At 37.2% G+C, this 24,306-nt stretch overlaps 2 protein-coding genes and 2 pseudogenes across 6 annotated transcripts; all 4 read right to left on the bottom strand.

Moving 5' to 3' along the window:
* Window positions 1-786: 786 nt before the first annotated feature.
* Window positions 787-11,316, bottom strand: LOC127946746 (UDP-glucuronosyltransferase 2B15-like). Of its 2 annotated transcripts, none has more exons than XM_052543482.1 (2): window positions 11,195-11,316; window positions 787-2,728 (listed from the first exon to the last, which is right to left on the bottom strand). In XM_052543482.1, the coding sequence occupies exon 2, from the start codon at window positions 2,719-2,721 to the stop codon at window positions 1,141-1,143; it is 1,581 nt and encodes a 526-aa protein (XP_052399442.1). In that variant the 5' UTR covers window positions 2,722-2,728; window positions 11,195-11,316; the 3' UTR covers window positions 787-1,140. The 2 variants fall into 2 exon arrangements, with proteins under 2 accessions (XP_052399442.1, XP_052399443.1); XM_052543483.1 differs by lacking the exon at window positions 11,195-11,316 and having other exon boundaries at window positions 787-1,971; window positions 2,192-2,336.
* LOC127946745 (UDP-glucuronosyltransferase 2A3-like) lies at window positions 4,647-11,316 on the bottom strand (annotated as a pseudogene).
* LOC127946747 (UDP-glucuronosyltransferase 2B15-like) lies at window positions 7,663-11,323 on the bottom strand (annotated as a pseudogene).
* A 3,293-nt stretch (window positions 11,324-14,616) lies between these two features.
* LOC127946749 (ubiquitin-conjugating enzyme E2 Q2-like) lies at window positions 14,617-24,233 on the bottom strand. Of its 4 annotated transcripts, none has more exons than XM_052543486.1 (13): window positions 24,075-24,233; window positions 22,615-22,719; window positions 19,908-20,030; window positions 19,765-19,821; window positions 19,519-19,677; window positions 19,179-19,263; window positions 17,679-17,739; window positions 17,503-17,593; window positions 17,339-17,397; window positions 16,229-16,277; window positions 16,050-16,145; window positions 15,902-15,968; window positions 14,617-15,814 (listed from the first exon to the last, which is right to left on the bottom strand). In XM_052543486.1, exons 1-13 carry the CDS (start codon window positions 24,231-24,233, stop codon window positions 15,783-15,785), a joined length of 1,143 nt encoding a protein of 380 aa, XP_052399446.1. In that variant the 3' UTR covers window positions 14,617-15,782. The 4 variants fall into 4 exon arrangements, with proteins under 4 accessions (XP_052399446.1, XP_052399448.1, XP_052399447.1 ...); XM_052543488.1 differs by having other exon boundaries at window positions 19,534-19,677; XM_052543487.1 differs by having other exon boundaries at window positions 19,519-19,674.
* Between the last annotated feature and the right edge of the window lie 73 nt (window positions 24,234-24,306).

The following is a 24,306-nucleotide window of genomic DNA, read 5'->3' as shown; positions in this document are numbered from 1 at the left end:
TCATTAATTTAAACTTTGTAAACTCATTATATTTATATATATAAAGGCACTTCCTTTCTTTTTCACTTAATTAAATGTATGGCTATTCAATCAAAACAGCAAATTTGCCTGACTCGACCAGTACGTGCTTCACTGCAGCACGAGGCTGACTGGAAGAGCGCGAAATTACTGAGGTGAGGCACTTTTATTGCACGACATAATTAGTTTTTAAAGTTATCAACTTGTGAATAACGTTTAGAATATTAGCAAATATTGAGGGAGGTGACCGCTAACACCTTAACATTTCTGGTTCCTAGATGAATTACGTAAGTGACATTTTGGACTCAAAATAGACAGTTATCCTACTTAAAAACTTTAGTCAGATTGGAGACCATATTGTATAACATATTAAAAATGAGGCTCCAATGGGACAGATTTTTAAAATACACCGTTTTTACACTGACATCCACTGTATAAAAGTGCTAGATCATATGATTTTCACAACTTTCAAAACCTGTTTATGGAGTTTTTGCCTACTTTTTTACTTTTGAAGATTTTTTTTTATTCTTCAGAAATATGTTTCATCAGCTGAACAATTGGTATGTTGTTAAACAGCAGTACAGGGAACACACTGTACTTCTATACTTCACAGACTTTTTTCATTCCTGTGTAAATATGGATTAAATAAAGAATACAATAAAACAAATAGAAAGACAACACCACACACACACACACACACACACACACACACACACACACACACACACACACACACACACACACACACACACAGTCTAATCCACCCTATTTGATTAATGTTAAAAACTTTAATAATTTTGATAATTGTTTTTCAGTTTATTACATTTTTTTTGTGCATTAGTTAACTTTACTATCCAACAGACTTTGTTTTTCTCCACCACACACCGATCGAAGCACTTTACAAATTAGACACTATAACCAAAAATGAATGCATATTTAGCTGGTCCAATTACATAAAATGATAACATAATTGTAAAAGAAAACCAAAATATAAATAAAACGAAAATTAATGAAAAAATTAACAATTATATTTATATATTTATGTTTTAATATACAATCAAGGAAATGCTGTTTATAAAACCAAAATCAACTATATAATGAAAAAATATATAGATTTGATAACTACATTTTAGTATTGTTTTTATAAAATCCCTTGTACCAAACCAGCTTAATGATAAAGGTAATAATAAGTGGCACTAACAACACAATTGCTAACAGGGACAAAATAACATCTATAGAGTGGTACTCAATCCAGGACATTCGGTAAGCCTGTGTTCGTAAGTGAGGAGCTCCTCTATTCCTCATGACAAACTCAATCCAGAAGACAGCGCGATCAAGAGGTTTCATTGGCTGGTCGTGGTGCAGTTTCGACAGTCTCTGAATGTTCTCCTTGTAAAATGGGTTATGCAAAACCTCCGTTAATGCCTCTAGAAACACAGTCCTGTCCAAAGTTGCAAAATCTACTATTTTTGCAGTTCCTTTTGCTTGCATCCTGGAGAGATTGTCAGGTTGATCAAATGATATAGGAAGGCCCACAATAGGCACTCCATGGTAGATGGCTTCCTGAACTCCATTGGTGCCTCCATGTGCTACAAACAGTTTGGTCTGTGGATGTCCAAGCAGGTCATTCTGGGGGAGCCAGTCCATAATCAGAGTATTGTTACCAAGATTGGCAGGTCGTGGACCTGTGTGTCTCCAAATAACCTTCTGAGGCAACTGAGCAAAAGCTGCAGCAATCTCATCATTGATTTCACTCAGAAGCTGACCAAAAACACTTCCTAAAGACATTATGATGAGCCCATGCTCTCCAGAGCTCTGCACAAGCTTCTCAAGGTCATCTGGAAGAGGCTTAGCTGGTTTGCACTGAAAGCCCCCCATATAGACAACATTTGGCATTGTGGGTCGTGCAAACTCAAAAGTGAAATCGTTTCTCATGAGCCAGATGTCTGCATCCTGGAGGAGGGAGAAGAAATCAACATTAGGCCCAAAATACTTCTGGGAGAACTCCTGGTAATGACAACCAAAGAATTTTGGATTTTGATAGATAAAAATCAGATAAACCATCACATTCATGACTCTTTGACTGAATGTCATTTTGTCGGTTAGTTGTAATGCTGGAATAGGTATATATGAGAGAGGAGATGGAGCTACAACAAAGTGACCTTCACCGTACATAGTCCAGCGGACATTTAGCACAAGAGGGAGGCCAAGACGGTGTGCCAGTAACACTCCACCTCCAAAAGCAGGATCCGTGAGAACAAGGTCATAGTTATTATCCTCCAGTGAATTCATCAAGATCTCATTTTCGAATATCATGGCTGTCATATTGCATACTTGCCGATGAACTTCTGAAAACCTGCTAAAAATGTCCTGAGCAATTTCTATTTCAGACCAAAATGATTTTCCGTGTCTCTTGATTTGCAGTAACCGGGGAAGCAACATCATCCAAAAGTCACTGTCAAATTCACCAGTGTCGACAGTAATGGAAGTGTAGTGAGGAGACTCCTCTTCAATGTACCAGCTACTAGAACCTCGGACCACTGTGATATTGTGACCTTTTGAACGTAACTCCACAATAAGGACCTTCATATTGATCCAGTGGCTTCCATCCGCAGGGACGACCAGAACTTTACCACAATAGGATCCTGATAGAGCAGATAACAGAACAAACAAACCGAGAAGGGTGGATTGATGCATCTTCATTGATTACCTTAAATAAAAAAGAATAATAGCTATATTAATGTTAGATAATAAATGGTATTTGACAAATGACAATGATAAAGAGAATCTGCATTACTCTCCAGAGATATAATGGAATTGAGTGTTAAATATAATAATTAGTCTCGATTTGTACTACTTTGTGGCCAAACTATGCACAATTGAATAGTTATTCAGGTGTATTAAATAATATTAGCTTATTCCTTGGCATCAAGTATTGCATCTTCAATAATAAGGTTAGATGTTACTTCTGCAAGTCACTGTAGTTTGCATCACTAATAGATTTACACACAGTCTCACTATGTATATAAGTCGAGAGGAGTGATAACATATCATGTACAGATGATTGTATGGCTCTTTATTGTAACTTTGTCAGATAAGAGTTCAGCAATAGCTAATACCAAGAGTTCATTCACAATTCTGTTGACTCAGTCATAACACAAAGATTAAATGAAATTAGGGGATGAATTTTAGCCTTTGTACTATCTGTGACTAATATTTGGCTGTAGCAAGTCCTGATAGTATAGATTGTTGTACACTGAAAGAAAAAAAAATACTTTAGGATTCATGAAAGCACATGCTCTCAGGAAATAATCAAACAAAAGAAAGAATTTTAAATGAACTGATATTTCCAGCTATAGTACATTAAACTCAAAATAACATCTATAGAGTGGTACTCAATCCAGGACATTCGGTAAGCCTGTGTTCGTAAGTGAGGAGCTCCTCTATTCCTCATGACAAACTCAATCCAGAAGACAGCACGATCAAGAGGTTTCATTGGCTGGTCGTGGTGTTGTTTCGACAATCTCTGCATGTTCTCCTTGTAAGATGGGTTATGCAAAACCTCCGTTAATGCCTCTAGAAACACAGTCCTGTCCAAAGTTGCAAAATCTACTATTTTTGCATTTCCTTTTGCTTGCATCCTGGAGAGATTGTCAGGTTGATCAAATGATATAGGAAGGCCCACAATAGGCACTCCATGGTAGATGGCTTCCTGAACTCCATTGGTGCCTCCATGTGCTACAAACAGTTTGGTCTGTGGATGTCCAAGCAGGTCATTCTGGGGGAGCCAGTCCACAATCAGAGTATTGTTACCAAGATTGGCAGGTCGTGGACCTGTGTGTCTCCAAATAACCTGAGCAAAAGCTGCAGCAATCTCATCACTGATTTCACTCAGAAGCTGACCAAAAACACTTCCTACAGACATTATGATGAGCCCATGCTCTCCAGAGCTCTGCACAAACTTCTCAAGGTCATCTGGAAGAGGCTTAGCTTAGCAGTGACTTCCATCTGCAGGTACAACCAGAACTTCTCCAGCATAAGATCTTAACAGAGCAAATAACAGGATGAACAAACCGAAAAGGGTGGAGTAATGCATTTTCATTCACAATAAGAAAGAATATAATCTGAATTAACATGCTATGAAGTAAATTATATTAAAAAAAGAAAATATATAGTGATATAGAGAAATTCCACTGTTGTACAATTGGATTACCTCTGTCTTTTTGAGCATGTGCACAACAGCCAGACCAATTGTAATATGGTTAATGTCGGATGAAGCCAATCAATATTACATTAGAATCAGCAATCACATTATTTCGATTTATGTTTGCAACTTTGCTAAAATCAGACTGGTGCGATTTCGTTTTAAATCATGTAAATTACATTTTAATTATTAGACTGACTAAGGACCGACATTTAAACTGCATGTTAACACAATAAGTCAATAATGAAAGCAATAGTAAAATTTATTAAGCAAGGGTAAACTTGTTTTTCAAAAAAATTTATGCCTTAAATTGTCACTTTCAGGGTTTTTTTGTTGTTGTTGTTGTTTTACTCTACTGAGGCTACCAAACATAAATGCAGTTCTAAATAGTCATTAAGAATTTCATTAAATTTCCGAGAATGAATTTGCTATGAAATCTAACTTTATTTCACTGAAATGTGTTTTACAAATAAAGCAGGAACATTGTAACAATGAACTCAAAAATTTATATCATGCACATTTCACCTTCTTTTTGAATAAAACTCTAAAAAGATATCGAATCACATATATAAACAAAAATACAAAAATGAAAAGTGTCGCCATTAAAGTCAAAATAACATCTATAGAGTGGTACTCAATCCAGGACATTCTGAAAGACTGAGTTCGTAAGTGAGGAGCTCCTCAATTCCTCATGACAAACTCAATCCAGAAGACAGCGCGATCAAGAGGTTTCATTGGCTGGTCGTGGTGCAGTTTCGACAGTCTCTGAATGTTCTCCTTGTAAGATGGGTTATGCAAAACCTCCGTTAATGCCTCTAGAAACACAGTCCTGTCCAAAGTTGCAAAATCTACTATTTTTGCAGTTCCTTTTGCTTGCATCCTGGAGAGATTGTCAGGTTGATCAAATGATATAGGAAGGCCCACAATAGGCACTCCATGGTAGATGGCTTCCTGAACTCCATTGGTGCCTCCATGTGCTACAAACAGTTTGGTCTGTGGATGTCCAAGCAGGTCATTCTGGGGGAGCCAGTCCATAATCAGAGTATTGTTACCAAGATTGGCAGGTCGTGGACCTGTGTGTCTCCAAATAACCTTCTGAGGCAACTGAGCAAAAGCTGCAGCAATCTCATCATTGATTTCACTCAGAAGCTGACCAAAAACACTTCCTAAAGACATTATGATGAGCCCATGCTCTCCAGAGCTCTGCACAAGCTTCTCAAGGTCATCTGGAAGAGGCTTAGCTGGTTTGCACTGAAAGCCCCCCATATAGACAACATTTGGCATTGTGGGTCGTGCAAACTCAAAAGTGAAATCGTTTCTCATGAGCCAGATGTCTGCATCCTGGAGGAGGGAGAAGAAATCAACATTAGGCCCAAAATACTTCTGGGAGAACTCCTGGTAATGACAACCAAAGAATTTTGGATTTTGATAGATAAAAATCAGATAAACCATCACATTCATGACTCTTTGACTGAATGTCATTTTGTCGGTTAGTTGTAATGCTGGAATAGGTATATATGAGAGAGGAGATGGAGCTACAACAAAGTGACCTTCACCGTACATAGTCCAGCGGACATTTAGCACAAGAGGGAGGCCAAGACGGTGTGCCAGTAACACTCCACCTCCAAAAGCAGGATCCGTGAGAACAAGGTCATAGTTATTATCCTCCAGTGAATTCATCAAGATCTCATTTTCGAATATCATGGCTGTCATATTGCATACTTGCCGATGAACTTCTGAAAACCTGCTAAAAATGTCCTGAGCAATTTCTATTTCAGACCAAAATGATTTTCCGTGTCTCTTGATTTGCAGTAACCGGGGAAGCAACATCATCCAAAAGTCACTGTCAAATTCACCAGTGTCGACAGTAATGGAAGTGTAGTGAGGAGACTCCTCTTCAATGTACCAGCTACTAGAACCTCGGACCACTGTGATATTGTGACCTTTTGAACGTAACTCCACAATAAGGACCTTCATATTGATCCAGTGGCTTCCATCCGCAGGGACGACCAGAACTTTACCACAATAGGATCCTGATAGAGCAGATAACAGAACAAACAAACCGAGAAGGGTGGATTGATGCATCTTCATTGATTACCTTAAATAAAAAAGAATAATAGCTATATTAATGTTAGATAATAAATGGTATTTGACAAATGACAATGATAAAGAGAATCTGCATTACTCTCCAGAGATATAATGGAATTGAGTGTTAAATATAATAATTAGTCTCGATTTGTACTACTTTGTGGCCAAACTATGCACAATTGAATAGTTATTCAGGTGTATTAAATAATATTAGCTTATTCCTTGGCATCAAGTATTGCATCTTCAATAATAAGGTTAGATGTTACTTCTGCAAGTCACTGTAGTTTGCATCACTAATAGATTTACACACAGTCTCACTATGTATATAAGTCGAGAGGAGTGATAACATATCATGTACAGATGATTGTATGGCTCTTTATTGTAACTTTGTCAGATAAGAGTTCAGCAATAGCTAATACCAAGAGTTCATTCACAATTCTGTTGACTCAGTCATAACACAAAGATTAAATGAAATTAGGGGATGAATTTTAGCCTTTGTACTATCTGTGACTAATATTTGGCTGTAGCAAGTCCTGATAGTATAGATTGTTGTACACTGAAAGAAAAAAAAATACTTTAGGATTCATGAAAGCACATGCTCTCAGGAAATAATCAAACAAAAGAAAGAATTTTAAATGAACTGATATTTCCAGCTATAGTACATTAAACTCAAAATAACATCTATAGAGTGGTACTCAATCCAGGACATTCGGTAAGCCTGTGTTCGTAAGTGAGGAGCTCCTCTATTCCTCATGACAAACTCAATCCAGAAGACAGCACGATCAAGAGGTTTCATTGGCTGGTCGTGGTGTTGTTTCGACAATCTCTGCATGTTCTCCTTGTAAGATGGGTTATGCAAAACCTCCGTTAATGCCTCTAGAAACACAGTCCTGTCCAAAGTTGCAAAATCTACTATTTTTGCATTTCCTTTTGCTTGCATCCTGGAGAGATTGTCAGGTTGATCAAATGATATAGGAAGGCCCACAATAGGCACTCCATGGTAGATGGCTTCCTGAACTCCATTGGTGCCTCCATGTGCTACAAACAGTTTGGTCTGTGGATGTCCAAGCAGGTCATTCTGGGGGAGCCAGTCCACAATCAGAGTATTGTTACCAAGATTGGCAGGTCGTGGACCTGTGTGTCTCCAAATAACCTGAGCAAAAGCTGCAGCAATCTCATCACTGATTTCACTCAGAAGCTGACCAAAAACACTTCCTACAGACATTATGATGAGCCCATGCTCTCCAGAGCTCTGCACAAACTTCTCAAGGTCATCTGGAAGAGGCTTAGCTTAGCAGTGACTTCCATCTGCAGGTACAACCAGAACTTCTCCAGCATAAGATCTTAACAGAGCAAATAACAGGATGAACAAACCGAAAAGGGTGGAGTAATGCATTTTCATTCACAATAAGAAAGAATATAATCTGAATTAACATGCTATGAAGTAAATTATATTAAAAAAAGAAAATATATAGTGATATAGAGAAATTCCACTGTTGTACAATTGGATTACCTCTGTCTTTTTGAGCATGTGCACAACAGCCAGACCAATTGTAATATGGTTAATGTCGGATGAAGCCAATCAATATTACATTAGAATCAGCAATCACATTATTTCGATTTATGTTTGCAACTTTGCTAAAATCAGACTGGTGCGATTTCGTTTTAAATCATGTAAATTACATTTTAATTATTAGACTGACTAAGGACCGACATTTAAACTGCATGTTAACACAATAAGTCAATAATGAAAGCAATAGTAAAATTTATTAAGCAAGGGTAAACTTGTTTTTCAAAAAAATTTATGCCTTAAATTGTCACTTTCAGGGTTTTTTTGTTGTTGTTGTTGTTTTACTCTACTGAGGCTACCAAACATAAATGCAGTTCTAAATAGTCATTAAGAATTTCATTAAATTTCCGAGAATGAATTTGCTATGAAATCTAACTTTATTTCACTGAAATGTGTTTTACAAATAAAGCAGGAACATTGTAACAATGAACTCAAAAATTTATATCATGCACATTTCACCTTCTTTTTGAATAAAACTCTAAAAAGATATCGAATCACATATATAAACAAAAATACAAAAATGAAAAGTGTCGCCATTAAAGTCAAAATAACATCTATAGAGTGGTACTCAATCCAGGACATTCTGAAAGACTGAGTTCGTAAGTGAGGAGCTCCTCAATTCCTCATGACAAACTCAATCCAGAAGACAGCGCGATCAAGAGGTTTCATTGGCTGGTCGTGGTGCAGTTTCGACAGTCTCTGAATGTTCTCCTTGTAAGATGGGTTATGCAAAACCTCCTTTAATGCCTCTAGAAACACAGTCCTGTCCAAAGTTGCAATATCTACAATTTTTGCAGTTCCTTTTGCTTGCATCCTGGAGAGATTGTCAGGCTGATCAAACACTAAAGGTACACCCAAGATGGGCACCCCATGATAGATGGCTTCCTGAACTCCATTGGTTCCTCCATGTGCCACAAATGCTTTAATCTGGGGATGTCCGAGCAGGTCATTCTGGGGGAGCCAGTCCACAAGTAAGGTGTTGTTTCCAAGGGTCACAGGTCGAGGTCCTGTATATCTCCAAATCACTTTTTGAGGAAGCTGAGCAAAAGCTGCTGCTATGTCGTCTGTGATATCTTGTGGAAGCTGAGAAATAAGGGTGCCTAAAGACATGACGATGACTCCATGCTTCCCTGAGCTTTGCACAAACTCCTCAAGATCAGCTGGAAGCGGCTTGGCAGGTTTACACTGGAAGCCGCCCATATAGACAATATTGGGCATTGTGGGTCTTGGAAACTCAAAGGTAAAGTCATTTCTCATGAGCCAGATATCTGCATCCTGGAAAAGGGAGAAATAATTAACACTGGGGCCAAAATGTTTGAGACAGAATGAAGTAAAGACGGGGTCAGCCACGACTGCAATCTGGAACCAGGAGAATAAGTAAGTCATAACATTTTTGACACGTTGGAGAAATGACATCTTGTCTGTTAACTCTGCTCCTGGGATAGGAACATAAGAGAGAGGGGAAGGAGCAATGGCGAAATGTCCCTCTCCATTTACGGTCCATCGAACGTTGAAAACCAGAGGAATTTTAAACTTGTAAGCTAAAATTGCACCTCCTCCGGCTGCTGGATCTGCTAACACCACATCATACTTAACATCTTGGATTGATTTCATGATTTCTTTGTCCTCGAACATTCTCTCCATCATCTGCATCATATCTTCATGCATTCCTTTAAACTTCATGATTATTTCGTACTCCAGTTGAAGACGACTCCAAATGGATGACCCTTCTCTTCTAATCTTCAAGAGACGGCCAATCAATAAACCAAAAAACTCCTCATCAAATCCCCCTTCGTTTGGAATGGTGATGGAATTATAGAAGGAAGACGTCTCCTTGATATACCAACTGTTGGAGGCTCTAAGCACGGTCACATTGTGACCTCTGCTATGTAGTTCCTCAATCAGGACCTTCATGTTGACCCAGTGACTTCCATCTAGTGGAAACACCAACACTTTACCGCCGTCTATTCCGGATAATATGCATAAAACCAACAACAAACCGAGAGGTGCTGAACGGTGCATCTTCGTACACAACCTTTAAAAACAAAACGGAAGAAATCAGTAAAAGGATAATGAGTTAAGGGAAACAGAAGAGAAAAGACAAGGAAAAACAAAAGGCAGCTTTAGTGTTTTTTTTTTTTCTTTGTGCGCTGAGTTGTGGATAAGTCTGGAGTGGCCGTGACTCTGGCTTTTAATGCATTGTGTTTCCTTGTGGAGCACCAGTGAGTATTTGGACTTTGTCTAATAGTAGCAAGTAGGTCTCTCAGTTGTCCTGAGTGTGAAAATATGGATCTTAAAACCATACAATCATTGTTAGAATGGGTTAAAAATAGCGAAAGATGTTTGAAAACCAAAAGATTTGTGTAACCTGAAGGATTTTTCTGAACAACAGCATCCCTGATGATCCCTGTGGATCATCCAGGGTAACAACACAGTATTATGAATAATGAATATGCAAACTTTTGAACAGGGTTTATTTATTTATTTATTTTTATATTCAACTATTATTTTCTCTTGTGGATGGTATGTAAACGTCTCTTATGTGAAATATCTTATTCAGGTCAGGACTAAATATAGCATGCATTTTGTATGATCACTCTTATTTTGGTAAAATAATTAACATTTTACAAAAACTGTATGTAAAATTTTGACTCTAATTGTTCCTTTATAAGAACTCATGACATCAACCTCTACCTTGTAAAAAAATCATTTAATTTATAACAACACTTAAATACAAAGCAGTCTAGTGTACATGTGTGTGGCATAGGCCACATTTTCAGGAAAAAGTAAAAGTTCTCACCTTGCACATGAGTAGTCTCTGAATCAGCTTTTTTATTGTCTAATAGTGTTATGTGCTGAGAGCTTCCTAAATATGTCAAAGTTAAGCAATACCTCACTACACATGCTGCAACATTGCTCATAAAGCTCATAGTACATATATACTAAAGCAATACCCTGCAATGTGTAAATTCACCTCTTAGTAAATCCATCACATTCGTTTGTAATTTTCTCCAATCAACAATTTGTAATTTGATTTTGAACACCATATTCATGAGCAAAAACAAAAATGACAAAAAATGAAAACCTAGTTGCTGGATTTACTGCTGGTTTAAACAATTTTCACTTAAAATGGAAAAAGTTTTGTAAAGCTGAATTTAGTTTAACAAAGTAAAAAATAAATAAATATATTACATAATGAACTAAGCAGAATTTAAATCTGAAATCTGATCCATAGACCGATGACGAAAGAAGTTATTTGCCAGATCAAATCTTATTTTGACAGAATTATATTTTGATAATATTTCAAACCTCACCTGATAAGCTGCAACTACTCCTGAGAATTTACCTCGGCAGTGTAGCATCCAAAACCTTCAACAGATTTATCATGCAACGTTTACAAGCTTTTCAAGTGCATTCAGGTGAAAGGTTCCTTTGAATAAGAGAGAACAGCAAAAGCCTATCAGGTTCTAGGCAGGCTAGTTAAATAACGCCATGATAATAGTCAAAGATCTTTGAACCCTGTTTTGAAACTATGATTTTTATATAACCAGCCAAACATCATGAGGGAATCACAGGAACTTCTTAGATTTTACGTTTAATTAAATTTTAAAAGGGTGATTCTTAACTTTTGCACTTCACACGCTAGATGTCAACATGATATCTTAGATTAAATGTCTGGATTTGTAAAGACTGAAGATCATGCTACACTTCCCCCATTGAGAGCATTCCAGGGGAGAAGTGAACTCAACGGGTTATTGTTTGAGTCTGTTATGTAACAGGCAGAAAGAATGACAGGAAATCTGAGCTAGGATCAATTCTTCTTGTTTAAAGCAATGCATAAGTAATTAACTCTGTTTATGAAGATTTTTATGTAGTGTTAGATCACCAATTGGAAAATAACTGACACTATACTAATAAAAAGTCACTTAATGCCTGTCCTAATGCGGTCAAAAAGTTCATCAGTGTCAATAAAACACTAAATTTCACAAGACAAATAGCAGTGCATGTTCTGTTTTGCTTCTGAAAGGATATTGCATAACGTTAGTGTCATGCTTTAAATGTACATTGTCTTATTTGAGTAACAACAAGACTTGGGCAAAAGGCATTTAACTGGTTTCCCTGACATTTTTTCAACCCAGTTTTTACAAAATAATAAATTATTAATACATTTTTATACTGTGGATCAGAGAAAATTAAACCGCATTTGAAAGATGACAGCATGACAACAAGTGCATTACTACATTCATTTTTGGAGAACTACCCATTCTCATTTATCATCACATGTAACCTATTTCTTTTAATGGTCAGTTATACAGTAAATTAAATTTTCTAGTTGTGGATTTGAGTACCAGTGTCAGAGGTCCATAATGACTTTAGCTTAAGCATCAGTTACAGTTCCAATGACCATAAGCAAACATTAATTATTAATTGTAATACAAAACAATAAAATGAAATTATAAAGTTTGTGTTGTACTGCAGCTTATAATAGGCCTAGAGCATGCAAACTTTTGGTCTCATTGTTAATTGGAGAGAAGGAACTGCAAGCACACAAAATGGCAAACAGCTACCCCATGTGGTAAGGAAGAATTATAATTCAATTCATGTCTTCCATTTTGACATATGACTAAAACTAGGGAAGTTGTGACCTGCAAATGCAATTTTATCTTCTGACATTTTCATTTATAGCTCAAAATACTTTGATCCTATGATTTAAAAAAACGTGCCACCAGCAATAGATTTACACGGTTGAAGATGGGATAATACTGAAAGACATAAAGTGTTAAAATGACCAGTTACTAGCTGCAGTCAATTATAATTTTTATAATCTCAAATATGTGCACAGATCAAATATCACTATAACTATTAGTAGAACTGAACCAAATCTTGTGGCTGTCAGGCTATGTTTTAGAAGCAAAAGTGACTCTGAATTTAACCCCTATTAACTAAAATATACAGAATCAGAAAAGCCTTAAAGGGATAGTTCACCACAAAATGAAAATGGTCAGTAATTACTCGCCTTCATGTCGTTCCAAACCCGTAAGACCTTCATTCATCTTCAGAACACAAATAAATATTTTTTTGATGAAATCAGAGAGCTTTCTTAAACTGCATACAGCAACGTAACTAGGCCCACAAAGGTAGTTAGGACATTGATGAAATAGTCCATGTGACATCAGTGGTTCAACCTTCATTTTATGCAGCAGAATACATTGTGCGCAAATAAGTAATTAGTTGCTTAATTCCTTATTTCTTCTCCCGTGTCAATCTTCGATGTGCATTTACGACAATACCCAACCCATGCGTGTTCATTCCTCTGTGTGCAAACAAGTTGTAGCACATCCGGGTTTTACATCATCGTGCAACACGCATCAAAGACGGAAAATGTATCAATCAGATCACTCACAGATACCCCAACAAGGCTAGTCATAAAATTCTTTATTCATAAACTTGATGCAAGTTTACAAATATACTGTACATGGTCAAAATTCTCTTATAATGGGAAAACCTAAAAAAAAAAAAAAAAAAAAAAAAAACATGCCGACAGTGAGAGCTTCAAAAACCATTCTATGAGATGGCACCAGAGACGAGTTCTGTCATTGGTTACTGTGAGGTTCATTTTCGGTGTGAAAAAAACAACAACTAAAAAGTCATTACTGTTCAGACAAAGAAACAGAAGAAAGGCTCATCAGTTACAGAAACCTTGTTCAATGTGGAAAAGCCCAGGTCAAGAAATCTGAGAGAAGTCCGATGTACTTCTGAGATGAAAACCCCTCTTAAAGGAACACCATTCAGAAGTCTGCTTTTTCGAATCTCACCAATCAAAACCCTAGACCAAGAACATCTAGGAAACAAGACAGAAGAAATAACTTGCAAAGCAGATACTTGAGTTATTCAATACATCCCTGCTGCAGTGGCTCTCTTGAATTACATTTACACGTGACTGGAGAAAAAAATTACATTTATATCCATGTAAAAGATATACATATCCAAGAGCCTGCCTGTTATGATCAGTACTGATCCAAGAGGCACAATCACAACATTCTGTACAAATACTAAACCCAAATGTCCCGAAATATATACAACTGAAAGCTGAAGTCAGAGGGGCGAGAAAAAAAATATATAAGGTACATTTGACTGAGCACTCAAATTCAGTAAACATAATGGAAATCTGATCACTATTGGCCTTTAACACTTCTTACGATGGAACCAAACCCCATCATAAAATACTAAATCGCGACCGCGGAAAGTGGTTAAAATCCTACTTTTCTTTGCTTTCAGGAACTAGATAAGGTTCTTAAAGTAGATAGAACAGAAAAAAATAATTTTTAAACAATGGATTTTCCTGAGTTTTCAATGAAAATTGCGAGATGCCTTCACATGCGCGAGTCTTTGACAGCCAGTTTTATAATACACTGCAAAACAGACAAAAACAGGGAGGTATGGTGTACTTTGACAAGTACTCTTTCGCCATGAACGCTGAAGCCTTGCCCAGTCTTAAGAAAGACTTTATACTGGATGTTCAAATCCAAGAGGTAAAATAACGCCTTGAGTATTGTGAAAAATGTCCATCAGGCAGGAAAGAAACAGTGCTCTTGTAGTGTTGTGCTATGAGGAAAGTATTATTTGCGCTCTTGAAATCCATCAATGCTCACAAAATGAAACTGACAGCATGGACAAACTCTAGGCTGAAGTACTGTTCATGAGAGGTCCATTAGTAATGTAAACCTCAAATGTCTCAATCTGTAACAGATGTTTTTTTTAATGGAGCAGAAATTATGAAAATGACAATTAAGGGTGGCAACAAAAAAAGTTATGTTCATATCACTTACATAAATACAATTTTTAAGATATTACCCCTGTTATTTTGAAAAACATCAACCTTTTCCCCATTTCGAGTCCCAAGTCCTCATGTGAAAAGAACTCCGATAATTCCCCCACTTCACAAACACCACATTTAAGACACCTCAAATCCATTTACAAGTATACAAGTGGAGCTCTGTTCAACTATGGAGCGACCGCCAGTTCTGCTTCGCCTTTTCAGAGCTTGCATTTGTCCATTATTGGTCAGATCAGCCACATGCTAAAAGCAAGCTTGAGGAAACTGAGTGGAATTCATCCTTCGTTGGAAAAATGAGATCTGGAGCTAGAGTTATACAAGCGCCCCTTCCTCTCCTCCTCACTGTTATCATTAACATTGGGGTTGCTTAGGAAGCTTACGCATATAATTGTGGCAAATAACGATTCTTTGACGACATCAGCATTAAATGTACCAGTACAGGTTAACTCAGAATGCATGAGGGAAAAAGAAAAGTCTCTATAGATACAAGAGCAGTGGCACATTGTCTTCACATTGTCTCTAGTTGCATCCATATCCTGTTTTAAGTTCAGTAAACCACCATTTAAAGTCCATGGCCATAAGAATGTCCTTTAAAAGCAGACAGAAGAGGATCAGATCCAGCATCTTCATTGAGCATCTCCATCTATATAATCCTGAACAGAGCCATGCTCCCATAAAAGTGAGGAGGAAGCAAAAAAAATAATATTCTCTGATCAAACCATTTTGAAACACCATGTTGGATGCCTTATTAGTACAGTAAGGCTGTGAACGTCCCATCGGTACAGAAGACAATGGATGAGAGAGAGAAAGAGAGCATGAGAAACAGACAAATCCAGACATCATGGGATCTGGTCAAAGTGTCCAACCTTGCAGAGGATAAAGGATGATGCAAATTTCTGAGCATTCCAGACAGCAAAAGGAGAAACGTTTCCCCTGATGGCTTCCACTCACTGGAGGGGGCATCATACTCAAGCTGAAGAGGTGAAAACATAAGTAAAATAAAGCAAAGGTTTGACCAGATATCTATCCCATGTTTGCAGTGTGCAAGCGGATCAATGATTTCCCTAGCCATCTTCTTTAGGAGGTGTGTACCAGCCTAGAGGAAAAACATCAGAAAACAAACATCTGAGAAGAGTTCAAAGTGCATCATTTCTGCATCTTGTTTTACGGTTTCTCAACCTACCATTCTTTTCATGAATCTGAACCAATGATTTGTATGACTGTTGTGCTCTGGCAAGATTGTATTGATTCTGTAGAAAACAAAAGGGAAATGGTCAACATTTCTACAACCAATTACTATTATTTGTTTTTGTTCATGAGGCCGGACAAACCTTATTTGCTCCAAACTGTACTCTGGCTTTCCCTTTCACTAAGGTGGCGTTGATTTGCATGATGACTGACTCTATTGAGTAGGCACTGCTCCAGCCCTGTGAGGTCAGATTTATTTCATTATTTCTGATTTATTTTACTTCATTGTGCAAACCTTAAAGAATTCAAAGAGGATTCAAACCTGTTTTGTAAGTAGCTCCATACACAAGGCTCCTCCACCAAGAACATATCTAGATGAGAGAAAAATAAAAATTACATATACACACACACATACATATACACACACACACTTCAGATTGTGATTATGAAAATGAACATTATTTGTATTAAGCCGGCTGCACACTATACGATTTATAATGGTACTTTACGATTGTTGCTTGTCAGACTGTATGAACACGGTGATCATGTCACACTGTGGGATCTCACACTGTCAGAATTTTGTCGGAGGTAAATATGTAAATCACAGTAGTCATTAATCTGCTGTCAGTCAACATGTCAAACTAATGATCAAAGACTACAAAGGGCTCTAACATGGCATTTTGCAACCAATTTTTATGCCGGTGCGACTAATTTTTGTGAGCGGTCGCACTGACGTGATCCAGTTTTGAATGTTATTTTTAACAGGGTGAACAAAATTAACTGTGGTAAACAAACACTTCTGTTAAACTACTTAGTCATTAATTTCAATTTTTTTTTTTTTCACTATATTTCGAAATTATAAAATAACTACTATAAAATCATCAGGAAATCAGATTTTGTCTGAATTTTACACTTGTACCAAATCTGTTCCTGGCGCCACCATCTGGAGAACTTAGTGGTGCTGGTGCCACTGCTCTCAAATGTTACGTCTGGAGCTCTGCTATAGATTTTAGCCTAGGATCGGAGGAATCTTTTTGGATTCACAAAATTTCTCTCAGATGGCCAAGTTGTGACCAAAATCATAGTGTGTGTCTGGCTCAAGTTTTTATTTATAAACTAAAAAGGTTTATGATTTTTTTTAATTTTGTCTTTTCACAAATATATGGTGTATTAAACAGAATGCTAAATAGTAATTAAAATGTAGGCAAATTACATTAGCAGCCCTCATTCAAGTTACAATTACATACATGCTAGATTAATTCATGCAAAAATCTTTAAAGACGCTATTATACACAATACATTTATATTATTCTCTGGCGAATAATAATCATAATCATTCATCAAAGTAATAAAATCTTTACTTGTAGAATCTTTTACTAGCATAGAAAAGCAATTCTGACTCATTTACTAGGATAAAAGTTCTCATGCTCACCCTCCAGACAGCACAGGAGACACAACCCGTACAAAGGGAGGATCGAAGGGAAAGTTATCCTGCCATCAGCAAGAAAGAAAACAAAAATTCAGTTGCATAATCTCTCCTTTCATTCAAATAATCTTCAATCAGGATTTTTGAACAACAAAGAACAAAAAACTAACTTTATAAGAGAAATTGAGCAGAATGTAGTCCATGCCTTCTTTTTCCTTCAAAACCTGCAAGTCACTGTGTAACGGACTGTCTGGGTCAACCCTTAAAAAAACATGAAAATTACTTTTACACAGTAAAGACATCATCAGCCCAGATGGTATTTCAAATGTTATGCAACCATACTCACGTCCTTAACTTGACATGCCATTCATACAGGCTGTCATTGACTAACTCCACTGAATAGATACCTGGAACAGACAGAATGGTAAACAAACTTATCAGACAGATCTGTAACAGTCCTGGAACAAGACATAACTAATGGAAACAGGCACACTCACAACAGGTAGGTAACTTCAGGCCCTAATATACTTCAAGTGAAAGCAAAGAACAATCTGGTGATGTCAATTCCAACAAAACCAGGCCAAACTAAATTCATTTGGAGTTCAAAACCAATGCGAACGTTCCAGGAAAGTTTACTTCAGCTGGTAAACCCCTTCTAACTACCATTGGTTCACTTATCTGCTGAAAAAAAAAAAATGTTCTCTGGCTTATTTCTTCTTTCCCATCCGTCAATCTCAAACTAGAGTAAAAACGTGAACATTCTGGACAGCAACTTTGTAGTACAATTTCAAATTTTAATTGAAAGCAACACTTTTTTTCCCCATGTTTAATACCGAAAAGCTATACTGCTAGGGCTGTGCCGGTTTCAGAATTGGTGATGACGGTTATGACGTGAGTCAAATGTGACGGTTCATAACATAACCGTCGGGGGGGGGGGGGGGGGGGGGGGTATACCGTAGAGTCAATGGGTTGTTCTTGGAGATAGCGGGTTAGCTCCGTGTCAGCGCGCGCTCTGATCGGTAAAGGGGCAGAGATTTCAGACCTCCATTTATTAAGGAGATCGGTCACAAAACTCATCATCCGAGCCAACGTTTTTTGAGCAAATTTCAAAGCCGCACCCGCCCGCCATCCACTGATTGTTTTGCGGTCTATGGCCATGCAATGCTTTGCTGATGCGAGCCGCAAATAAAATGCCATTGTCTGTTCTTGAAAGGATGCAGCAAAGATATTTAATGCTAATGTATGAGGCATAGGCCTACGCTGAGTTTCATTTACAATGAGATGCGCTCTAGTTAACAGTGCAGTGCAAGTGAACGCGGCGCGCTGGTGCTTCCATGTCGGTTATCATTGTCTGCTATATTTGCTTTTTATTTATTAAAATACATGCAATTGGTTGATGAAACATTTATTAAAATTAAGAGAAAATTTGTACAAAACGAAATTCGTTTTTAAGAAAGGTTTTCTACAAAGCAAAATTTTATGAAGTGGTAGGCCTAAATATCATGTCTGACGATTTACAAAACTTCATTAAGTGGTAAAAACCATGTCTCCCGATATATTGCGCATCTTATGATCCTATCTAAAAAATGTTTGTAAAAAATATTTTAATGACACGGTTTTGGCGGTTATAGAGTTCTAATGACGGTGTTCAACTATAACCGCCGGTCTCACGGTTATATACAAACCGTCACACCCCTATATACTGCACAAAAATTGGACAAAGGAACTACCATAACAGTGAAGATGCTTCCTTAGAAACCAGCAGCTTATTTAGGCAGTAGGCAACTCATTAGGTTTGGAACAGATGTATGGAAATGTCAATGCTGTAATGCACAACTAAAATTACCTGTCTTATAACTCTGTGATCTATAGATCTCCCTGAGTTCCTTCATGAGACGGTCAGAGGCCTGGACTGAACCAGACACTGCACCCTACAAGACCAACAATGAAGCATTTAGGGAACATACACAGCACAGCAAGAAACAAGCTTTCAAATTCTTCTTCTGTAGATAAATTACAGACTTCACAAATACAAAAAAAGTTGACCCGACTAGCAAATAAAACATTTGCTTTATTGCATTGTATAACACATCATAAAGAGAGGATACTGCTATAAAGCATCAATAAAATCAATCCAAATCAAATGTTCCACCCAACCCCAGAATTGTATAAAAAAGGTACCTTACCGAATGGACACTTACGTTCAAGTGGTCCTGCCTCTGGTTCTTGCGGATTTTCTCCAAAATGGCCAGATTCTCCTTCTCAATGCCGTCGTCCTCTGACTTTTTCCCTTCGACAGGTTCCTCCTCTTTCATGTCATAGTGGTCTAGATCTTCAATATCCTGCTGCCACAGAAACAAACAAAAGAGAACTGTTATGCATCATCTAGTCCTCGTCATGAGGAACCCATCACATTCCCTGAAGCTTAATACCTCTGCCATTTCCTCTTCCTCCTCTTCTTCTGATGTCACTTCATCTGTTGTTCCATGCTGGGAAGAACAAGGACAATAAGTCTGCATCAGCTCATAAAAATGAGTGTAATTAGATTATGTTGGTGTGTGCTGATTTGGGCTACCTTCTTGTCTTGACTGATGGGTCCAGCAGGAAGAGGCTGATCCAGCATCTCCACATCAGGATGCTGGGGCAGGTTATAGAGTCGGCATAAATCACAGATCAGCCTTTTCAGCTGCTGTAGGAGCTGCATAAGAAAAAATTGTGGTAACAAATGCTAAGTTATTCTATTAGACAAAAGCGGGTAAAAAGTTGGCCAATTCAATATTATAAAAAAGCTAATCTACTATTAAGCATTGGGTTGCATAAAAATAACGTGAGAAAGTGTTCAGAAGATAAAGAAAAAAGCATCATACTGACCAAAATTTGGATTTAGGGTTCATTATGGATTAGGCTCCATGACAGTTACGGTTAATCAAAAATGTAAGTATTATTAAACGGAACCGAGCTGTTACCTAATTTTCTTTATAATTCATTTGCAGTTTAATCTGTTTAAAACATTTGTTTACTTTATATTTTTGTGTATTGCTTTACTGTATTTAAATGTTTAGATCTTGTTATATGAATACAAAAAAGATCAAACCTGTTCTATGATGACAACTTTGTTGCATATTATTTCAATATCACGATAATACCGAAATGTGATAAAAGCTTAAGCAATTATCGCAACATGAAAATGTTATACCGTCACATGCTTACAGTCTTGACTCAAAAAATCTAAATTTTAATCCAGAAATTATAATAGTTAATCAAAGAGGGGTTTTCAGATCACCATTTATATGGACTGCAAGTTTGATGTATTTTTTGAATAAATTAATAGATATGGACAGATGTAATTGATGATTATTTCCTTCAATATTGTAATCACTCAATTTTTTATTTGATTTAATGATCAGGAAACATTTATTTTTATTAATGATGAAAACTTATGCTGCTTCAGATCAACAATTGAAATAGTATTTTTGAAAATATGTAAAAGACTTTACTGTAACTATCAATTTAAAGGGATAGTTCCCCCCAAAAAATGTCACAGTCAAATGTCATTAATATTCTGTCATTACTCAATCTCATGTTGTTCTAAACCTGTAAGACCTCCATTCATCTTTGGAACACAAATTAAGATTTTTTTTATGAAATCTGAGAACTTTCCTACTCAGACCCTACATAGACAGCAAGGGTACTCCCACGGTCAAGGTCCAGAAACATAGCAAGGACATTGGTAAAATAATCCATGTGACATCAGTGGTTCGAACGTAATATTACAAAGCTACGAGAATACTTTTTGTGCACCCAAAAAAAAAAAAAAAAAAAAGCCATGCCGCAGCTGACACAGAACAGGTCAGTGGCATTCAGTGGATATTCAGTTTAATAAAGTTATTTGTTTTCTTTGCATTCAAAAAGTATTCTTTTTGGTTTGTTAAATTACGGTTAAACCCCGATGTCACATAGATTATTTTAGTAATGTCCTCGCTAGAGCCCGACCGATATATAGTTTTGCCGATATTGGCAAATATGCTGGTGATATGAATTATTATTGTTTTAATTTTTTTTACCGAAAATAACAGATAAAATCCTTGAAATGGTGTAATAATTAGTTTGTCCAGCAGAGCGTGCTCCATTGTTTGCTACTGGCGACCTAGAAATTTTACTTATAGTTAACACTATGCAGTGTTATTTTGCCTAATCATTAAATTTCTGTATTTGAACACTAACGACCTTATTGCATTTGTAACATATTGTGTTGTATTTATCTATGCTTGTAATTTGTGTATTTGTTCTTATTTTTATTGGCTGTTCTCTGGTCTCTTTAATCATGTTTGAACTTTCTTGGTTAATCTAACAGTATTTGCTGTGGTATCAAAGTAGTACTTAGATTTAAGTAATAAATGTTAAGCAAGTTAAACCAAATTATTTTTCTTTTCTCTGTGATCCGAAAAATGATACAATCCGTGAGTCAAAAACTGTAATCTGATCCGAACCATGAGATTTTTTGATCCATTGAACCACTATAACATACACAAAGAATATCGGCCGATATATCCATAGCGGCCTTTTTCTACTCCATAATATCGGTATCGGTATAGTCATTATGTTTCTGGACCTTGCTGTCAGAGAGCTCTCGGGAAGTATCAAAAACATCTTAATTTGTGTTCTGAAGATGAATGGAGGTCTGATTTATACTTCTGCGTTGAACCTACACTGTAGCCTACGCATAGACGCACATCCTAAACCATAGCCTACTCCGTAGCCTGACGTGCACCTCTCCAAAAATCTAACAGCAAGTCAATTCTACGCAATTCTATGATTGGTCTGCTAGAACCAAATAATGATTTAATATTTATTTACCGCCATCACAGCAACGAGAGGCTTTTTCTTTGGCTTTTGCCGTGGTTATACAAGCAACATGCCTGTGGAAACTGCAGACTAGCATGTGTACTGCACGTCGATGCGGACAACAACGCAGAAGTATAAATGAAAACTAATGCATAGCCTATGGTGTAAAGGCAACGGTGTAGGTCCGACGTAGAAGTATAAATCAGGCTTTACTGGTTTGGAACAACATGAGGGTGATTAACTAATGACAGAATTTTTATTTTTGGGTGAACTATCCCTTTAATGTATCTTTGCTGAATAAAAGTGATAACATTTCAATTGAAAAAAACAATTTACCCAAACTTGTAAACTTCAGTGTACATTAAAATACTTATTTTGTGCATTATTTTGATGATCCCATCTCATTACAATCTCAGAGAGAAGAAACACCTCCTTACCAAGGTATTGCCTTTTCTGACATCATCTAGTCGTTCAAGGACTTCAGTCAGACTTGGATCATCTGAATCAACAAACCATATTGGTGGTGTTGAAGGGTAAGACTCCTACGAAAAAACCAAGAGTTACAACATCAGCATCTTCTTCAGAACTGTCTCAAAACCCTCTGTCCTTTCACAAGGTTACGGAGCGGTTCAGTTCAGCCACTTGCATGATAAGCAGACACATTAGCAGCTGCCAAATCAAAGAATCAAACTCTGCAGTTTCTGTCTCCTAATGAAAACCCTGAAGAGACCACAGAAGATCAGTGCAGTGCTGTTTATTTCAGAGAAGTGCGTGTCTGAGCTGATGATGTTCCATGAAAAATCATGTGAACATTATGTTCCCATCCACTTGTTAGAAATCTCCTCCCATCACGGTGTCTCCCGTCGAGGGGAGAGCCAACACGATGGCGGAGTGTTTTGTTTCTGCTTGTCAGGACCAAATACTGACCTTACAGCAACTCAAACATCAAGATATAAGCTCACCGAACTAACTGGCCTCAATAACAACAAAACAGCAGCCAGTTGCATTGCAGTGGCGTCGTTTTGCAGTGTGCTTTCAAAAACACTCTATGTCTTCTTGATAATGTAGTCCAATTAATATACAAGCGCATTTTGTCCAATAAAAAGCTGATAAAATTCAGGAACTGATCAAATACTAAGTTTCAAAATGTGCTAATACCACCTAACGTATAACACATTTTGATAGCAACTATAATAGTTACTCTGTACCAAATCATGCTAGATTTAACTAAAAATACAGTTGTGTCGTTTTTAATCTACGCTTTTCCTAAGAGGCCTCGCGAAATTAAGAACTTCGGCAAAACAACTAATAATTGATGAATTAAATAACCTACATTATAACCAGCTGTATGAGACAATAAAATGTTTTGTTACGCTATACAAATTCTAAATAGTATCTCAAAGTCGGCTTAGCAAGACCAAAAAACACGGTTTGTCCAAAACGTCGTTTAGCTAGCTAAAGTATCCGCTTAGCCAAATTAGCACACAAGCTAATTACCTGCCAACTAACTTAACTGTAAAACCCCACAAACCAGAAATAAAAAAAACCCCTTAAGTTACATGCTTCATTGAAACTTATATTTGATGTGACCAAGCAAACCTGAACACTACCTGGTCAGTTTGTATAGCTAATAAAGTTAAAGCAAGAGCCAACGCAGTTAACTTTGTTAGCTAATCAACAAACGTTAACGTTAGCAGGCTAAATGTAGCTAGCAGTGCATACTTCCTTTGCCGTGATTTTGACACCTATTTGAGGATATAATCGATTCGGATCGGTCTAAATGGTTTATTCGCAATATGACGGCTTTATGCGAGTCAAAAAAGGGGTTGTGGGTGGTGTTATTTCACTCGGCCTGTTTTTGTTCGTCTGTAAGATTGACACGGCGGATGAATCTTACCGTGATGTTGCAGTGAATAATCAACAGCTTTTCTCCCGTCACATTGAACTGGCAACTTAGTTCATCGGGCTTCCAGTCGATTATTCTGAAGCGCTCATGGTTAGGGTCAAAAATTGACTCCAGGAACTTTAATTCGGCCTTCAGCCCCGACACCGACATCTTCCACTCATCTCATCAGCAGCCAGGCCGCGGGGGGAAGGGACTCACGGACTACTGCGAGCACGAGCGCGCA

This window comes from Carassius gibelio, chromosome A25, assembly GCF_023724105.1.
Source record: "Carassius gibelio isolate Cgi1373 ecotype wild population from Czech Republic chromosome A25, carGib1.2-hapl.c, whole genome shotgun sequence".
Classification (NCBI taxonomy): Eukaryota; Metazoa; Chordata; class Actinopteri; order Cypriniformes; family Cyprinidae; genus Carassius; species Carassius gibelio.
The sequence above is the reverse complement of the archived record's forward strand: the minus strand, read 5'-3'. Positions and strand labels throughout refer to the sequence as shown.